Here is a 20339-nt window from a genome sequence, read left to right on the forward strand (position 1 = left end):
CTATTGTGTCCATTTTAAAGATGAGGAAAACTGAGGATCAAAGAAATCACGTAACTTTCTCCAGGCCACAGAGTCCCACTCACACCTTTTCTGAATGCAAACTTCATGCTCTACCAACGAGAAAGCCTGTTCCACTTTCTCTCAGGGAGTATAAGTCAGCACTCTAAAATTCCCAGATGTTCTCCCACAGAGAGCCTTCTGAATGCTGGCCAAAGTTGAACACAAAAAGAGAAGGAAAGTAATTTCTCCTTTTTCTGCTCTCTAAAGTGCAGGAAAAGTTGGTTTCAAATGTCCAGTAAAGAACATTTTACCATCTTTCTGCCAAGAGATATTATCAATGAAAGCATTCAGTGTCTAGAGAAAAATCATGGCCTATGAATAGTTTAGCTAACAGGCTTTTTACAAAGAGAGAGACTGGCTGTCTATGCTGCTAAGCTCATTTTTGTTGCAAAGATGTAGCCACTAGCCTTTTCTACCTGTTCAAAAAGAAAAATATTTGAGAATAGACATTGGGAACTTTTCATGTTTAGCTGTAAGACAAAACTGCAAATGTTACCTTTGTGATATGAGAATGCAGAGGCCCATGTGGACCTGAGGGTCTCTGAGATAGGGTGGGTGCTTTTTCTCATGTGGACAATACATGAATACCCAGAAATTATGCCACCAGATATTGACCATTACCAAAACAGGATGCAATTTCTTTGTGCCCCTCAAGCGTGGCTCATGGTGCTCCTTGTGAAATATGCATTGTCATGAGTATTAGGCAATTACTGCCTTCAGTGCCCCATTCTTGCCTAGACCTCCCTCGTGAGAGAGGAGGGAGGTGCAAGACTGAAGTACTGAGGACCAACCAGAATTTAGCACAGCTTATAGACGTTTGAGTCATTGGCAGAGTCAAGATTAATTATAGCCAACACATGGGGGCTTATAACAGTTATCACCAGTCATCAAGGCAGATCAAGTCAACAGCTCAGTTGTGCTTTAGCCCTGTATATAAGAGTATTAATTTAGTACTGATGCTGCCTTAGAGAGAAGATGACGCCATGTAGAATTAACATTACAAGTTGCTCTAGCAACTTCCATCTTAAACGCTTAAAGAAGAAATCTTCTGAGCAGCTTATTGAATTTCATGGGAGACTCCTCTACTATTTCAAATGCTGGTAAAGAAAACCACAAAGGGATGCAGGATGGACAACGGCTTTGGAACAGAGATTGTACAGTTTTCCAGATCACCCTTTGTCCATGTGAGAACCAAATCTCAGTGGCAGGACTTCCGGGTGGACGGACCCAATAGTGCCCATTCTAAGAAGCTGTACATGCTGTGCTGAAGGGCTTGTGGGGTCCAAAAAAAAAAAAAAAAATGTGCTATCTTCTTTCCAAAGCCATTGGACTATGATTTTAAAAATTTTGGACTATGATGAAAACATTTTTCTTCCTCATGCTTTTATATTCTTCTTTTCCCCCTCTATACTTAGCACTGCTAATTAGAAAAAAGCATGGTGATATATTAGGTCTTTTGAGTTATATAATTCTCTTGCCATTTTTCTTTCCTTTTACAAAGAAGATCTAATGGGTCAGCCATGAAAACTTTATACTTATTTAGATGTATTTCTTCCCACTAGTGAATACTTGTTTTCTATAAGATTTCAAACATACTATTCTATCCCTCCAAATTTATTTTCTCTGCAAATAGCATTGTCTTTCTTTTTTGAATTTGTATATGATTCCATCAATAACTTTTTTTATTATGGCCAGTTTCTTTAATTCTCAATATTGTGATGTTAAATAACCTAATCAGCAGGTACCGGGTGTAACTGATTTTGTCGTATGCAGTGTTTATGTGTGAAATAACTACAATTTCAATTTGTAATATACTAGCCTATTATATGATTATGAAATTTTGCTTTCTAGTTAAAAATATTTCATGGTATGCTCACCTTTCCTCTTTTTTTGTTTTCTTTTTCAGGCTCAGAAATCCTGGATAGAAAGAGCATTTTATAAAAGAGAATGTGTCCACATCATACCCAGCACCAAAGACCCCCATAGGTAATCTTGCTGTCTGTAATGTGTTGAGAACATGAAGCAGTAATTATACAAAAAACCCACAAGAGTAATCATGACCTGTTGCAAGGGAAATATTGTCAAATCAAATACCTTTTTTAAAATTGTTTCTGGGCATCTTTGAAGCAATCTTATTTATACATTCCATATAGTATGTCGTGCCTACAATTAATTCTTTTTTTTTTTTTTTTTTTTTTTTTTTCGAGATGGAGTTTCGCTCTTGTTACCCAGGCTGGAGTGCAATGGCACGACCACGGCTCACCGCAACCTCCGCCTCCTGGGTTCAGGCAATTCTCCTGCCTCAGCCTCCCGAGTAGCTGGGACTACAGGCACGAGCCACCATGCCCAGCTAATTTTCATATTTTTAGTAGAGACGGGGTTTAACCTTGTTGACCAGGATGGTCTTGATCTCTTGACCTCGTGATCCACCCGCCTCGGCCTCCCAAAGTGCTGGGATTATAGGCGTGAGCCACCACGCCCGGCCTGCCTGCAATTAATTCTTAATCTAAACGCCTATAAAGAAAAACATACATACCATTGTGGAAGGAATTTATCACCTTATATAACAGTGGGTTATGGTTTTTTGTTGTGGTTATTGGTTTTTTCCCTTTAAGTACTTCCTCCAAATGCTTGGTTTGTACCAACATGTTCTGCAATAGGAAAAAAGGAAACTTTTAAATAAAAAATCTCCTAGCAGATTTCTAACTAGACTGTAGACTTTCAGATTCCCATTTAACGCACATGGTTAGTATCCTACTTACCTTCCTGAGGATCCACAATATGTAAGATAACGTCAACAACATGTAAGATAAGAAGCATTTGGGATAAAGTAGCAAATATATATATATGTCTGAAATGCCTTTATGAATGGGCAGTTAAACAAATCAGTTTAAAATATAGACTACAGGGCCCCGCTCAGTGGCTCAAGCCTGTAATCTCAGCACTTTGGGAGGCCGAGGCAGGCGGATCACAAGATCAAGAGATTGAGACCATGGTGAAACCCCATCTCTACTAAAAAAATACAAAAATTAGCTGCGCATGGGGGTGCACACCTGTGGTCCCAGCTACTTGGTAGGCTGAGGCAGGAGAATTGCTTGAACCCGGGAAGTGGAGGTTGCAGTGAGCCGAGATCGCGCCACTGCACTCCAGCCTAGCGCCTGGCAACAGAGCGAGAATTTGTCTAAAAAACATATATATACATATTATATATATATATATATACATATATATATATATATAAAATACGTATTTTATATATATATATAAAAAATACATATTTTATATATATATATATATAAAATATATAAATATAGAGAGAGAGAGAGACAGAGAGAGAGAGAGACTACAGAGTCTTAGAGACTGCCTGTGTAACCTTGCACAAATTACCTAACCTTCTAAACTATGGTATTTCATCTATACAATGGGTGCTAAATGGTTAGTTTTTAATAAATGGCAGCTATATATTTTAACTATTACTACTAATAGTCATGAAGGTAGTCATAGTAATGTGTGAAGAACATTTTCATGATAGAGCAAAGTTTAAGTTTTCAAATATATCATGAATTTCTTTTCATTATTTTGTCAAGAACACTTAAGCCTGCAGATTTTTATTCTCAGAATTGAATATTTGACAGCAAATGTCAATTGGGAAGAGACAAGTTCAGCTGTGACTCACATATAAGTGAGATTTCTCATTTAAATGTGCATGTTAAACTTCTCCCCCTCAAAGCTCTTCAGAGACCTTCGTGCTTCGGTAGATCTGATAGATGGGCTGAGTGAGAAGTAGAAAAAGCCAGAGCACTTTTGTTTGCAGGGTCCAATCCTGAACAAAACGCCAGGTGCAAAAGAGGTGGGTGGAGAAGGACAGGAGGCATATCACAGCTTACACAGCTAAAGGAAAATGGGGAGAGGGGAGAAAAAAAAAAGATATGTGTATTATGGAAAGCCTACATTTACCAATGCCTGATAGAGTCGCCACATAGTAGAATTCTACCTGAGAATTGACTGACAGGTATTGGTACAAACTGTAGATTTCTCCAGCACGTTGCCTGAAGTGTGTATTACAATAGTAACTAATACCAGGGATTCACTTTAACCTCTTCTGTTATAGGTGTTGCTGTGGGCGTCTGATAGGCCAGCATGTTGGCCTCACCCCCAGTATCTCTGTGCTTCAGAATGAGAAAAACGAAAGTCGCCTCTCCCGAAATGACATCCAGTCTGAAAAGTGGTCTATCAGCAAACACACTCAACTCAGCCCTACCGATGCTTTTGGGACCATTGAGTTCCAAGGAGGCGGCCATTCCAACAAAGCCATGGTAATCAGACAGCCATTCAGCTGCTCCCAAATGCTATGTCAACTCTCAAGTCCCGCAAAGGGGTGGTTAAGAGCCTGAAATTTAGTCTTTGGGCCTAATCTCAACTCTGCCACTGTCTGATGAGGTGACCTGCTCTGAGTCCCCTGACCTTGTGTGTCTCAGCTCTTTCTCTATGAAATGGGGGAAAATTTCTTCCTGGGATTTTTAAAGTAATTAGTGACTTTTAAATAATTCGTGACTTTTAGATAATTACAGACACAGTGACTCATATTATTAATTGTTTTTAAATAGCTTGCAATAGTTATTCATTGTTTATTATATTATTTTCTGGGTCTTATCCATTAAGACATATTTTACGAACTCCTTTTTTTTCCCCTTTGGTGAGAATGTGTTGCCTTTACACTTCTATTTTGTTCTGTTGGTAACTAACATTTCTCTTAATTCAAAATAGAAATGATTAACTCCACCTATTTCTTTCCTTGTTCTAAATCTTGCTATCCAAATTAAGTGCTTTTTCGCCAAGCAGCTGTGCTCAATAATATTCTAGAAGATTCCACATAAAAAGCATTTTTTTTCAGTTGGGAAGACTGTAGGAAATATGCGAATGTGACTTCTAAGAGTTCTTACTTTTGAATTTCACCTTTCATCATGAGCCACTTCCTAGTTAGCTGATGGAATTTGTCTAGCACGTGTTATGAGAATTCTAGATGCTATTGTCCAACAAGCTTACTTCTAACTGTTAAAAGAGAGAAAGAAAATTAGCTTAGGGTAGAGCAGGAAATGACTGTTCTTAGGCATGTCAAAGAGTTTTTTGAATCTAGAGGAAAAAATTTTGCTTAAAAAAGCATGCTACAAAACACAAGGGAGTCACCTCACATAAACAGCAGTCTAAAAATGTGCAATTAATCCACCTCTTTATTCTCTTTTCTCGCCTCTCTCTTCCCTGTCTCTCATCTCTTCCCCTATCCCCGTCCCTTACCCCCGCCACTGCAGTAATTTCTTTACCAAGAATGGCTGACTGAGCTATTTTCATACTTCTTTTCTATGAAATATAATTCTGAGTTATATATTAAATTAAAACCAATTCTGAACTATATTTTAGAAAGAAAATGATGCTATTTGCAACCTCCAGCAAGGCTTGGGAAAACAATGAATGAGTTAAGTAGTCTTGGCCTATACAGAGCTAAAGGAAATGGAAATCTGTCAACTTCCTCACTCCCTTAAGAGACACCTTTGCCCACACAAGATTATTAAGTGTCCCCAGTTCAGCAGTCAGCGTTCATAGTACGGGATTGACCCTTATACAATGTAGATTCTCTGAAACCACGTGTTAAAAGTCATGCAAGTTCTCCCTGCAAGAAAAGTGCTGTCAGTGAGGATGTGGCTTTCTGGGCAATAATCATTGTAGAGTGGTACACCAGTGCCTTCACAGGATGCTTGAATAGTGCCTGCAAGCCTCATGTCATTAACCCAGTAGACGTATGATATGCCTGTGGTCATCATTTCCACTGCTAAGAGTTAGTGTCAGATATGGAGCATGAATATGCCTGTAAGTAAGAGCATTCCCTCAGAGTTGTCACCTTAGGAGATATCTGATGACCATGATGCTGCCATTGTCCAAATGTGCATTCATCTGTCTTTTGGGGACTAATTTCAGACAGTTTATAGATCACAAGAGAAAAGCAGTCTGTGTTTTCATCAAATGATAGTTTTAATGGAAAATGAATTCAAAATAACTGAAGTTCATAAAACCAAGAGCTTAGTCACAGTTAACTTCTACTGGTTTTTACAAGTCCAATCTATTCTATGAAGATGAAGTTTTCCACTATTAAAAAATATCTTTTAAAAATGGAGTGTTAATAGTTAAGTATTAGGAGTTTAGAAGTGAAGAATGTAGATTGTGGATTTAGATAATACGAATTTAACCCAGAACCATTATATAATGCTATGACATGGAGAAAATAAATTTTTTGAGCCTCAATAATTTTATTCTGTTGCATAAATTGTTGGCATTACTGTCATAAGCATTAAATGAGATGACTTATTAAGGCATTTGGCACAATGCTGGGCACATAATAAATGTAAAATTAATCTAGCTGCTATTTATATTATTAGTACTATCATCACTATTATTTGCTTCAGTCTCTAAATGAAATTGCAAAAACATTTTGACAAAATATTTTGAAAGATACTCATTCAGATACACATGTGTTGTATATTATTTTAGAAAGCCAAATTATACTTTTTCAGTTAATATTTTTAAGTTATTCCAGAAGTTCTCACCCCTTAGCCTGCTGGTTGACCACAGCATCTGAAGCCACACTACATTTTATTTACAGCCTGACTGTCACTAACAGGCTATGGGACTCAGTTTCCTTAGCTTCCTACTGCCTCAGTTTCCTCACTTGTAAAATGAGGATAGTAATTCCTCTTTCATATGGCTATCTCCATGATTAAATGTGTCAATACATGTTAAGCACTTAGAATACTGTCTGGTGTTAAAGCTGAACACATATTTGCTGTCAGCATTACTGTACCTGAAAGAGAGGCTTTGTGAATGGTTAAGATGCATGATCTTGAGGTCAGACAGAACTGGATCTCAGCCTTCACTCTCTCACTGTTTAACCAGAAAGTCTTGATAAAACCATTTAACTTAGCTGAGCCTCAAGTTTTCTTATCTATAAAGTGAGCATAGTTGCCTGATTTGATGTTTATGAAGATTAGAGAGAAAATTAAAAGTAGCTGGTATATAGCTAGTGCTCAAGATGTTTATGAAAATAATAACTACTTATGAAAATAACAAAGAGTAGTGAAACAGCTTCCTTTCCTTCCCAGGAGTCCAGAGATGTGTTAGAATATTTCCATAGGGATGCTAGGCTGCTTAAGTCAGCTATCGGCTCTGTTCTAGTGAATGGCATTGGTAACAGTCACTGAGAGGTGGGTGGGACTAGGGCACCAGCCCATCACTAACAAAGATCTGTGGTCTGTGGATCACCATATTACACACCTTGACTTCCACTTTCAGTCAACCTCCTATATCTATTCACTCCAGCAAAACAGTAAGTGAGACACTGTTACCCATCAATCACTGAACAGCTGCCATGGGTATTCTGTTATGGTGGAAAAAACCAAGATCCCTTCTCATTATATGACTTTCCTTTTTTGTTTTTTTCTTTTTCTCCTCTTGGAAATTTGTAGTACATTTGACAGACCCTAACTCTGGAGACTGGAACTCCAAGTCAGTTTATTAGAATGTGTATCCTTCATAGTATTAAAATACTTGTGCAATTGCTTTCAGAATCTATAGCAAATAATGTTAATCACAATAATAACAACAACTAAAATATACAGAACAGCTACTACGTCCCTGGCACTGTGCCAAGTACTTACCTATGTCACCTTCTTTTACGTTTATAACAGTAGTATTGTGATTCCTACATGACAGAGTAAGCTACTGAGGCCGAAAATAATTAAGTGATTTCTCCCATATCACAGAGCAAATATATGCTATATGTCTATTATAATATTTCACAGTGGAAGGGAAAAACTCTAAGAAACAGATAGATCTTCCACTCTGTGCTTCACAGAGGGGACATATGTGGACACTGGACTTGACAGCCCTCCTGAGGCCCCACCTGGCTCTATGGAACTCAGAGCTGTCTGTTGGTGGTCGGGTTAAGCAAAGTCAACTATATACTTTATGGAACCCAGTACAAAATGAAAGTGTAGGGTCCTGGCAGGGACAGAGAAATCAGTCCTTCCTTCCAGTGTCTGGCAGGCCCAACTCTCAGTGGATGGGTGACCTCTGCCATGGGATTGCCACCTCCACATTGGGACACAGTTGGTTCTAGGCAGGTGAACTTCTGCCAAGTCGTCCATGAAACACAGCATGGTTTTGCCAGCCCAAGACAGAGAATGTTGTTCCCTATCATCACCCTGAAATGCTGCAAGGTATACATTTGCCCCTGACCTTCCCCATCCTGGAGAAGCAGCAAAGAGGTAGGACCAAGACCTGCCTGTGAACTGAGGCTCCAAGTCTCCACTGTCCCATCAGACTTCATTTACCAAACACGAATTCAAGGATAAAATTGTTGACAATTTTAAGACAGCAAGTGCACAGCAAGGGAGCCTAAGCACTGGCCTTCTGAACAGTGTGACTGTATTGGTCCCACGCCCACAGAGCTGGCTCTAAGCTAGGTCTCAGAGGTTATGGTCTCAGAGCTGTCACTACAAGAGTAAACTTTTCTTTCTTTCTGAGTCTAATCAGCCAAATGAGAACCAATTTACCTTCTTATTACAACCAAATATTTAACAAGTGCAAGTTCCAGCTATTCATCCAGACATAAATAAGCGTTTTGTCCACTTTGAAAACGTGCCCTTCAATTATTCTGATTCTTCTGTCTAGACAAAGGGGTGAAGTTGTCCATAGGTCAGAGGTCTCATTTTGTCTGGCAGGATGATTGTTTTGTGCCAACCTGTTCTACTTTACCTCTGACCTCTCAAACAAACTGGCACACAGTTTGTAGAAAGGGAAAGTCAGCAACCACCATCTGTTAAAGAGTGCCAGTCTTTGCATGGGGAAGGCATGGTTAATTTTTCACTAAGCTTTAAATCAGATAGGCCAACTTACTTAATATGCCTTTGGTCCCCGGCTTCTAACAAGAATTCTTGAAAGTTGAAATGACTTTTGACAAAGTGGTCAAAAAACTCTAGAGGAAGATTGACTTTTATTAACTTTTTTTTAAGGCAGCCCAAGATGAAGCCTTTGTGTTACCAGTGTGATCTGGACGTAATATGAGACAGTCTGCAGGAGTTGGGGTAGAGGATAGATTTGGAGAAAAAGTGAATCATAATCATTATTACAATGTTGCAGGCCATGTGAGCCACATGCCTGCTCAGGAGTACTCTGTGTATCTGTTTTATTATGCAGGAAGTACAGCAATGTGTCGCAGAGCTTTAGCTACCAAGGACACAAGAGATTGGATGCGGCGATTCTCAACTTGCAAAATTTTGAGATAAGCACCCTAATACCTATGTCTAAGACATACTTCCAAGAGAGTCTCATTCATTGGTCTAGCGTAGACCCTGGGTATCCAGAGTTTTATAAACGTTACACGGGTTATTCTACTCTTCAGCCAGGCTTAAAAAACACTAATCTGAGCCTAGAGAAGTTAAATTATTTTCCCAGAGTCACACAATTATTTAACAACGTAGTTCTTGAACCCAACCTCCTCAGGACTCCTGTCAGTTCCATTTCTTCTCTCAGAGAAAAATTATCCACATAGAGATTTCCCAATAAAACATGCATCATGCCTAGTACAGGCTACAGTAGATGTTTTGTTGGGAAATCTATATGTGGGTAATTGAAAGGAAGCTAATTATTATTATGTTTCTAGCTATTTGATAAGGGAAATTTGTAATAGAATTATAAAGTCACTATTGTTTGATGAGGTTGTTTAAACTCAAAAGCTGTGAGCAGGAAGAGGTCTTCGTAAATTTACATCCTCGGTTCATAGAATCATGTTCTGTGCCTTTTCGAGTACTTTGTAATGTTCAGTCCTCCATTCCCAGTCCTGACAAGCCCTCATAAAACCACAGCGAAACCAGCACTTGACATAGAACAATTGTGACACAGGAAGAAGACGTTCAAAACCAACCGAAGTAAAGGATTCTGACTTCCTGTTCAGTACCAGGCTACATCCTACCAAACTGTAAATCCCAGAAAGCTGTTCCTGAACAGCCAGAGGACTCAGCAGTTCACTCAGATACCTCATAAATGTCAGAGCATAGAGACAAAGGGAGAAGATAATAAGAGGCGAAAGCTCTGGTTTAGGCATTATTTTACTAGGATGGAATCCAGGTAACTTTTTGGAATACCTTTACAGAACAACAAAAACATTGTGTCATTTCTCAATGACTCTTCTACATCTGGGGCTCACGCCTTACATTATTTAGGACAGGAAGCAGTGTTAGGCTTGATTACATATGGAAACTTATTTTCTGACTAATCATCCCTTCCAATTAATGCTGAGCTGACTTGTGAGCCAGGTAAATAAGTGTAACCTAATTAAGGACTTGTATTTAAACCTCTCAAGTCACCCACATAATTCTCTTTAGGTTTTCCCTTGCTATTTACGCTCCTTATTAAATTAGGTTGAGCCCCTTATTATAATCTTCATATGATTTAAATAATTATTTCTAGCCCTCATTTTCACACTTAAAGCTCTAGCTATTGAGTCTGCCAGAGGATGAAAGCCTTATTCTCTGGGCATTGTGAGTGTGAGGTGAAAGGGAATGTGGGGGCTTAAGAGAGACAGCAGGCAGGTGAGGCTGTGAGCAGCATGACATCTACAAGTTCGTGCTCTTAACATGCTTTACGATTGAATTAGAGACTTTAAAAATTGTCTAACTTTGCAACATGCAAATTTTATCTGGAATCCTCATCGATTGACACACACCAGGTAGGAAGTCCCACTTCACAAAACTGCTAATCAATAGGCTATGGCTAACCAAGCAGCTTTACATACACATGGTAAGGTTTTTGAGAGGTTCTGTAATTGCTCCATTCCAGTTTCCACCTTGTAAGCTTAAGACCACCGAACTGGCAGTAACTTTGGAAGGCTGTTCTGAAACTGAGAATAAAACTAGAATTTGTCAGTTATATTTCTGATCCTAATCATAGATCTATAGAGAAGGAAGAACCAATTATCTACCAAGAAGCCATCCTATCTTTGTCTCTAGAAAATTTTATGCTAAATAACTTGGCAGAAAATGCATACGATATCCCCTATGACTGGTTCATATGCTTACTGGAGTTTTATATTATTTCTAAACCTTCAGTTTTGACTTGTCAGCATCCATCTCCTGATACCTCACATTGAGACACTGCAAAAACAATATGGAATAAATTACAATGGCATCTCCATTTCCAAAGTTTCATGGGTCATCAAACCAGGGATTTGATAAGAGCGAGAGCAGTTCTAAATATTTTCTTTCTAGGGAGATTTTATATCTGTTAAACCATCATAAGCACTAAACTCTTGCTACAAAGCAAAAGGCCCCACGGACTTGGAAAGCTGGTATCAGCAAAATTGCCTTAGCAGTCTCAAACGACATATTTTGTTCAGCCACAGCTTGAATTACAAGTGCCCATTTTAAATGTGGCTACAAAGAGTTAGGAAATGAAATGACCCTTGTTACATTTCTCAAACAGAAAGGAAAATAGAGCAAGTTTTCCACTAGAGGCTTGGAAGAAAAGCATTTAAAATATTTTTAGAATAGATTTACCAATGGTAGTTCCATTATTCAGAACACTACTTAACAAATACCAGGTGATCACTTCCAAGAATTAAAGATGGCCTTGCAGTAGAAGGAGGTGGACCTGTCATTTAATATTTCCAAGAGCATAGCCAGATTCATTGTTCTCCACTTCCTTCACATTTTCATTGAAATGACTGGGCAAATTTACTTAGGTTAAAATTTAGGCCTAAAGAGGTGACCAATGAATTTTCAAATGCAAATTTCTCTGCCAAAACTCAAATTGAGAATGACAAAAGAAGATTATTATTATTTTTTCTTAATGAAACAGCCTCAGTCTGCTCTATGCTGTAATGGCTGCGGCCCCACCCTCCAGCCTTTGCCCACTGTGAGTTTGATGAAGAGGAAAGGTTTGTGACACCAAATCAGTGCAGAGCAGAGCCGAGATAAAGTTGAGTTCTGCTTTGACAGGCAAATAGTAGCATTTTTAATGATGACGCAGTAAGAGTGGCTTTAGTGAAAAATGGAGTAAGTCATCTGCTAAGCAAAAAGAACTTTGGCACCAGGCAGAGCAAAAACTTGAGCGTTTTAGTTTCTGAAGCCCTCTGTCATTTGAATGAAAGAAAATCTCTAGTTTTCTATTTATAGTCTCACAGAATGGCATTTCTAAATTTGTCATTTGGAATTCAAAATGCATTTTCTCATGAAAATCACGCTGATGTACTGGCCTTCAAAGTAACTAAGAATAGATCAAAAAGTACAATTTCAACTACAACTAGTCTCTAGTTCATGCAGAACATTCTTGAGATGTTATTCTGATTGTCGTTAGCTTATCACAGGGCCTTCCTGCTGCCAGGCAGTGACGCCAATGATAGAAAGAGAAGAGATAGAAAATTCCAGGCACAAGTAACTTATCTGAGCCCAGTTTATCTCTTGAAATGATAAACTGGGGAGCTAAAGGCCCATGGATGCGGAAAGAATTGGATAGCCCAAAGCAGGTGCTTTTAGAAAGATAAACATCTGCACCAGTCACTCCCCAGATAGCTCTGAGGTGAAAAACAAAAAGTTATTTTGAAAGGCATACTGAAGAGCTAAAAGCAAGTTACTTTGACCTATTATACCCAGGAGTCATATATAAGGTGAATGTGACCTTCATTCAATTTGCATTTATTGGTTTTTCCACCATACCTGGTATGTTCCACAATTAAATCCACAGTGTCCTGTAAGGTCATCAGCATCACCCCTATTTAACAAGACAGGATGCTCAAATTGTCAAATGACTTACAGTGCCACTATGTGACACTCAAGTGTCATGCTGCTTATGTCTGAAAAATCTCTAAATGGGAGCACCACATCAGAGTAATGGCCAGGGGACAAAACTGAGCATGCCCATTAGGAAGAGTTCTTGTTATGTGTAAGGCGAGCCCTTTGCAATTAATAGACTCACAAGTGACAGTCAAAATTGCTTTTCTTGACAACCAAAATAGCTTCTAATTTCAAACGACATTGACTAGTTAACAGGAATTGATTAATTGCTCTGGGCACACCCACTTATGAGTGTGGAGCTGCTGACTCAGCACATGAGTTAACTGCTGTGTTAAAACACCTGGAGAGCTTACTAAAGGAACTGATCTTTATGGGCATAAGACACATGCACGTGTATGTTTATTGTGGCACTGTTCACAAAAGCAAAGACTTGAAACCAACCCAAATGGCCATCATTGATAGACTGGATAAAGAAAATGTGACACATAGACACCATGGAATACCATGCAGCCATAAAAAGGATGAGTTCATGTCCTTTGCAGGGACATGAATGAAGCTGAAAACTATCATTCTCAGGAAACTAATACAAGAACAGAAAATCAAACACCACGTGTTCTCACTCATAAGTGGGAGTTGAACTATGAGAACACATGAACACAGGAAGGGGTACATTATGCACAGGGATCTGTCAGGAGGTTGGGGTATAGGGGAGGGATTGCATTAGGAGAAATACCTAATGTAGAAGACAGGTTGATTGGTGCAGCCAACTACCATGGCACGTGTATACCTATGTAACAAACCTGACATTCTGCACGTGTCTCAGAACTTAAAGTGTAATAATAATAAAGAAATCCGGAGGCCCAAACCCTACCCTAGATGTATGGAATCAGAGCCTATATTTTTGACAAGGTCAACAGGTGAGTTCTGTGAACATTAAAATTGGAGAAGCACAGCCCCGTCTAGAGCCTCCAGTGTTAATAGTAGCTTCAATAATGAAATAAATGATTACTGGATAACTATCTCTGATATTCTAGTCACTCACCTTCCTTGGGTCTCTGTATCCTCATTTGAAAAGCAAAAGAATAGAACAAGAGTGTCATGATTGCCAAGATACCTCTAAACTCTGTTTTCTTTCCAAGACAGTGACTACTTCATAGCCAGTGCTGAAAGGCTTACCAAAAAAAAAAAGAAAAGAAAGAAAAAGAAAGAAAGAAAAGAAAAAAGAAAAAGAGACATGCACAGGTCAAACACAGTCTCTCCCCTCAAAGCTCTTACAACATAGGGAGATAAAATTGGCACATGGGAAAAACAGCCAGAAAAAAAAACATCACACTGGGTTTGATTGAGAGTTATATTACGTCAGCCTGAACTTGCATTCTCAGGAAGTCATGTTAGATGAAACAAAGGCCTTTGAAAGATGAGAATGATTTCTGTAGATGAAAGGGGAGAGATTGCATTATCTAGGACTTGGGGAGCAGCAGTGGCCAAATGCAGAGAGAGAAATGAGGAAAGCCTCAGAACTGGGAAGATTAGGTCAAGTTATAGTGGATGCTGAGGGCAAGAATGGGGAGTTTACATCTGATGGAAGAATTTTTAATTGAGAACTAATATGGTACAAAAGGTATTGGAGAAAGAAGTCTGCCTGTTGGTGTCTCATAGAGAAGTCAGTAGGAGGCTGTTGCTATAATTCAAACTGACTTCCTACTAAGAATACATTCTTAAAATGGCAACTGAAGAAACAGAAAAAGGTCTGGTTGAGAGCACTGTTTTGATAAGGGCATCATTTGAATTTGGAGACTGGTCATAGGTAAAGGAAAAGGAGAAGTATAGAGATACAGACCCATTTACACCCTTGAGGTAAAGAGAAAGGGGCCTGGAGTGAGACCTGGGCTGAGAGCACTCCCATGCTAGCAGAGTGAACTTGAGAACATGATGAATTCTTTCTGTCCCCACCAGTAAAACATGGCTGAAATTAATGTCCGTGTTGTTGGGAGGAGTATGTTAGAAGGTACAAGTAGAACACACAGCATGTATGTGCCTGGTGCACAGTAAATACACAAGGTTCTTGTATTCTGGTTATTTTGTTCTTGCTTTTTGGGATTTTATTTTTCTTAGTAGAGTTAAGTAGTTGTGAGCAGAGAGAAATAGGTGAAGAGAGCCCATGAGTAGTGTGACCTCATCTGGTGTCTCCCTTTCTTCATTTGTAAGATGGGGAGCTGGGATCGAGGGGATCTCTTAGATGATTCATCCATTCACTCTCTTGATTGGCTTAGTAGCTGATTAACAACCATTCTATGATAATGAACATGGCTTTGTATGGGTTAGGCTACTTTCAAAAGGAATTTCAACATATTCAGTAGATCTATTGGTCTTTTCCAGTGAGCTGCTCAGCTGATCAATAAGTAGACCCTTTTCATTTCTTACTGTTATATTGCACGTATAACTTTAGAAGTCCCAAAGTAAATTATTTATCAAGGGAGGCTTACTCCTAAAAATGTATTTAGATGATTATTACCAATTGGTATGAATAAATGAACTCTATAATATGTCATTTAGCTAGTTAAACTTGCTGAAATTATTATACAATATCTGTAGTAATTTGGTATAAATTGTAATCTCCTTTCACACTATGTGAGTTATGTATGCATATCTATTCCCAGGTACTAACTATGGCTCTGGATCTCTCATTATTTACCTGGCTAGATGAAACGTATAGGTGCAGGTCTACGTGGGAAATTTGGGGGTTCCAAAAGCCACAATCCTAACAACTTTTTTTGTTTTTAAAAATATTGTACTGTTCTCACATATGCATTCTCTAATCATTGAAAGTACTTCTATATAATCCTTCAGAAATGTTGGGAATTAGTCTGTAGTCTTGCAAGGGGCAAATAATTCTAGGAGTATTTTTATACTTCAGATGCTTTTCTGTATTTAAGAAAAGTATAATTTATATCTCACCTTAGAAGAACATAGGTCCACATTAAAAATTGGGATTCTTGAACGCATTCTTTAAAGAATCTTATTTATCAACATTAAAGGTGACAAAAAAGAGAACAGTGACTTGAAAAGCAATTTAATATGTCTCACACTAAAGCATTCCTGGTTTCTATAGTTTGGAAGCCTTAAGAGTCCCAGTTCTACTTTGTTTAACTAAATAACCCTTTCTGGAATTAGTCAAAATGAAAAAAATTCAATTCAGTAGAACCCCCAAATTTTAACTTTTCAAGTAGCTAGATCATACTACTCAAGTTGTAGTGTACGGGCAGAGATAAAAAGACTGTTCTTTCATTTTTATCTTAAACCACTTTACTGAGGTATGATTGGCACACAAAAAGCTGCATGTAACTTGTATATTCAACTTGATAAGTTTGGAGATAAGAATATACCTGGGAACTCATCAGTACTATCAAGGCCATAAATGTACCCAACACCTCCAAAGTATTCTACTGCCCCTTTATTCATTTATCCTTTTCTTCTTTTATTTTATAGCATTCGTTATAAATATTTCTCTTCTAAAAAGACTCTCAATGAAGATTTTTAAAAGAAGCTTTTACTTAAGAAATTCATCTGGTTGCTTCTTATACTCCAATACCTTTTCTTCTGCCAGAATGCTCCTTGTGTGGCACAAAAGTACAGATAGGTGAAAATTTCTGTTATAGATACCTGAAAGTTTTTGCTCTCTGCATGAGAGTTTGTGCAGAAAATATGCCATTTTTCATATTGTAAACTCTAGTCAAATTTTATTGATATAGTATACTTAGCTAAAATTGTCAAAATTTACTCTGTGTTCTGGAATCATTTTTTGCTAGATAAATCAATCTAGAAACAACTGTATTGGATTCCAACACTTCAGATTTCTGGCATATACATCTATATATATAATGTGGGGCAAAAAACACACAAAATATGAAAGCAGCTTAATAAAATAAACTGCATCATCAAGAGATACCAAAGAGCTAGTTACATATCTATGTATCTGTATATGTATAGATACATATATAGATACATATGTATCTATATATATGTATCTATATCTATCTATATATAGATCTATATCTATGTATCTGTATATGTATAGATACATAGATATAGATACATATATATAGATACATATAGATATATAGATATATATATAGATACATATATATAGATACATATATATATGTATCTATGTATAGATACATATATATAGATACATATGTATCTATATATATGTATCTATATCTATCTATATATAGATCTATATAGATACATAGATATATAACTAGCTCTTTGGTATCTCTTGATGATGCAGTTTATTTTATTAAGCTGCTTTCATATTTTGTGTGTTTTTTGCCCCATGTTTCAACTAAATATATTTCAAATATACTTTAACAAAAGAATAGACAAACAGTTTTTAAGGCTTTGAAACAGTGGGTTTTTCCAGATCCAAAAACATGGCAATAAATTGTCATCTCCTAGATAATCTTATTTATAAATCCAAAAGCATATGTTTGTATGATTACAGGTAGGCATATTCATTTTGTGGTTATGCAACTTCAACATTAACTTAAATTCCAGAATTAATCAATAATTTCCCTTCTTTCCCACACAACATAGACTTTAGAATGCCATAACCCTAATTGTTACCTATGATTTATGTGCTCTATTGTCCAGTGATTAAGTTCTATCACTTTCCACTGTGAATTAGATGTTATTTCATATTATATACCCAATACTTTTTTAGATTTACCTTTTATTAATTAATATCTTAGTTTATCTTCTATGTTACAACCCAATTCATCTATTTTGGATCATATAAGTTCTGCCTCTTATATTTACTTTAAAACTTACCTCAGCAAATTCACCTAGAGGTAAACTCTCTCAGTTTTGGCAGTGTGAAATATCTATAATCTACTCTCATTTTTAAAAGATAGTTTTGTTGAATATAGAATTCTAGACTGACAGGTTATTTCTCTTGACACATTGAAGATTTTGGTTCCAGGTGTCTATTCTTGCTGTTGAGGAGTCAGTCTTTAGTCTAATGACTGTTTCTTTGTAAATGATCTTTCTTTATTTCCAGATACTTCTGAGGGCTTCCCCCTCCCTTTGGTGTTCCGTATGATGTGTCTAGAAGTGGGGTTTCTTTTTCATTTGTCCTGCTTAGGATTCATTGAACTTTCTGCATCTTAGAATTGGTATCTTTCTATAATTCTGAGAAATACTCAGCCAGTATCTCTTCCAATTTCCTCCTCCCCATCATCTCTTTTATTTCTAGCTATAATTCTGATTATCTCTTCCAAGTTCCTTCATTTTTCTTTTATGCTTTCAAATCCTTTGTTTTTCTGGCTGCATCTTCTTTATCTATTATCATTATATCTAATATGTAATTTAACTTATCCATTTTAATTTTTATTGATTACATTTCAATTTATAGAAGTTCTGTTTGGTACTTTTTCAGATATATCTATATGTAGTTGTCATTTTTTTATCATTTCTTTCTCCTTACTCTTATACTCAATCATCTTGTTTATGCTTTTTTAACATATTAAACACAGTTGTTTTATAGCCTGTATCTGATCATTTCAATGATTTTGAGGATCTTATTTTGCTGCCTGTTATTTCTATTAGTTCTCATTCACACTGCTTTATTTCCTCTATAATTTATTATTTTATTGTTTTACTATGAAATACTTACTTCCCCATGAGAATTATTTTAGGCATGGATTGAGGACACATTCTTCCACAGAGAATCTGCCTTTACTTCTGCCAGTTATCAGGAACCATTATCCAGGCAGAAATGTTGAACATTAAACACTGCTTGGCAATTCTCAAACCACACTGGTAGTGTGAATATAGGCAAGACCTTCTGTGGGGGCCTGTTTGTGTTTAAAAATAATCAGAGGAGATTGGGGAGGGATAACATTAGGAGAAACACCTAACGTAGATGAACAGAGGGATGGATGCAGCAAACCACCAAGGCACGTGTATACCTATGTAACAAACCTGCGCATTCTGCATATGTATCCCAGAACTTAAAGTATAATAAAAATCAGAGGGGAAATTTTTTCCTCATCTACTGAGAGTCAAAATTGAGATAGGAAAATTTTATTGCCATTTTCTTCTGTACATCAGCCTTATTTGATTTTGTTCTTATACTTAAGGATGAGCCCTTTGAAGTACACCAGCCTTATATGGGGTCCCATATTAAACTCTCCCATGAACTCGTTAAATTACCACCTGAATGCAACCATTACATCAGATGCCCTAGATCTTCCAGGGTTTAGGAAAGACACCCAGGGTCAAATCTTGCTTTGGTACTCCCTAACCTCCTGAGGTTCTAAACTGCTTCTTTGTTTAGGATTCTCAATAATTCTTTTTTTCATGCCAGCTTAGAAACCTATTTTAAAGGACTTTCTGTATTTGCCCAGGTTTTCAGCTGTTTCCAGCTAGAAATTGATGTTTTTATATAATTAAATTGAGACATAAATGAGTATTTATGTATATGATTATATATATTTATTGCTGCATGTGTTTATAGTATTTCATTTATATAAACTTATCATAACTTTATTTCCAGTTGCATCTAATAACACCTTGATGCTTGCTATACACTCAAATTTTCAACTATTCTATAGTTGTCCTGCCTTTTGTTACTTGTCTTCTTTAAAAGATGAAGAAAGCATTATATTTGGTATGCAATTATTAGAGATATAATAAATGTAATTCACTATTACCTTATTTTAATATTCTCATTACATTATGTAGAAGTGTAGTATCTTTCAAACCCTCTCAAAATAATAGGGTCACAGAAATAATATGTGCGTCTAGTTAATATAAAGGGATTTTAAAAATATGGCCGGGCGCGGTGGCTCAAGCCTGTAATCCCAGCACTTTGGGAGGCCGAGGCGGGTGGATCACGAGGTCGAGAGATCGAGGCCATCCTGGTCAACATGGTGAAACCCCGTCTCTACTAAAAATATAAAAAAAACTAGCTGGGCGTGGTGGCGCGTGCCTGTAATCCCAGCTACTTAGGAGGCTGAGGCAGGAGAATTGCCTGAGCCCGGGAGGCGGAGGTTGCGGTGAGCCGAGATCGCGCCATTGCACTCCAGCCTGGGTAACAAGAGCGAAACTCCGTCTCAAAAAAAAAAAAAAAAAAAAAAAAAAAAAAAATATTAGAAGCATTTGAACTCCTGTACAAATGTAAAGGGTGGTAAAATATAAACATGATTTCCTTTGAGCAAAGAACTCAATCTGGAAAAAGTCATGCTTGCACAGCATTTTAGAAAATGTAATAATTAAATGAATTGTCACAATTTCAAGAAAGCCTTTAAAAATAGTGAATTTTTTTGTCTAATGAAGGTTCTTTTGGTAATGCAAATGATCACCACTTTTAAAAAAATTTGGTTTTATATGAGACATTTTTGTCACGTAACTACACATATAATTGGAATCAGTAAA

General features: G+C 37.2%; 1 protein-coding gene across 15 annotated transcripts in view; it reads left to right on the top strand.

Moving 5' to 3' along the window:
• TRPM3 (transient receptor potential cation channel subfamily M member 3) overlaps positions 1–20339 on the top strand; it is a 919012-nt gene that overhangs the window by 577474 nt on the left and 321199 nt on the right. For all 15 annotated transcript variants that reach the window (XM_074394685.1, XM_074394692.1, XM_074394688.1 and 12 more), the window contains exons 2-3: positions 1967–2046; positions 4172–4376. In XM_074394685.1, coding sequence (XP_074250786.1) covers positions 1967–2046; positions 4172–4376 — 285 coding nt within the window. The remainder of the gene's footprint in view (positions 1–1966; positions 2047–4171; positions 4377–20339) is intronic.

Source organism: Saimiri boliviensis, chromosome 2 (genome assembly GCF_048565385.1).
Source record: "Saimiri boliviensis isolate mSaiBol1 chromosome 2, mSaiBol1.pri, whole genome shotgun sequence".
NCBI lineage: Eukaryota > Metazoa > Chordata > Mammalia > Primates > Cebidae > Saimiri > Saimiri boliviensis.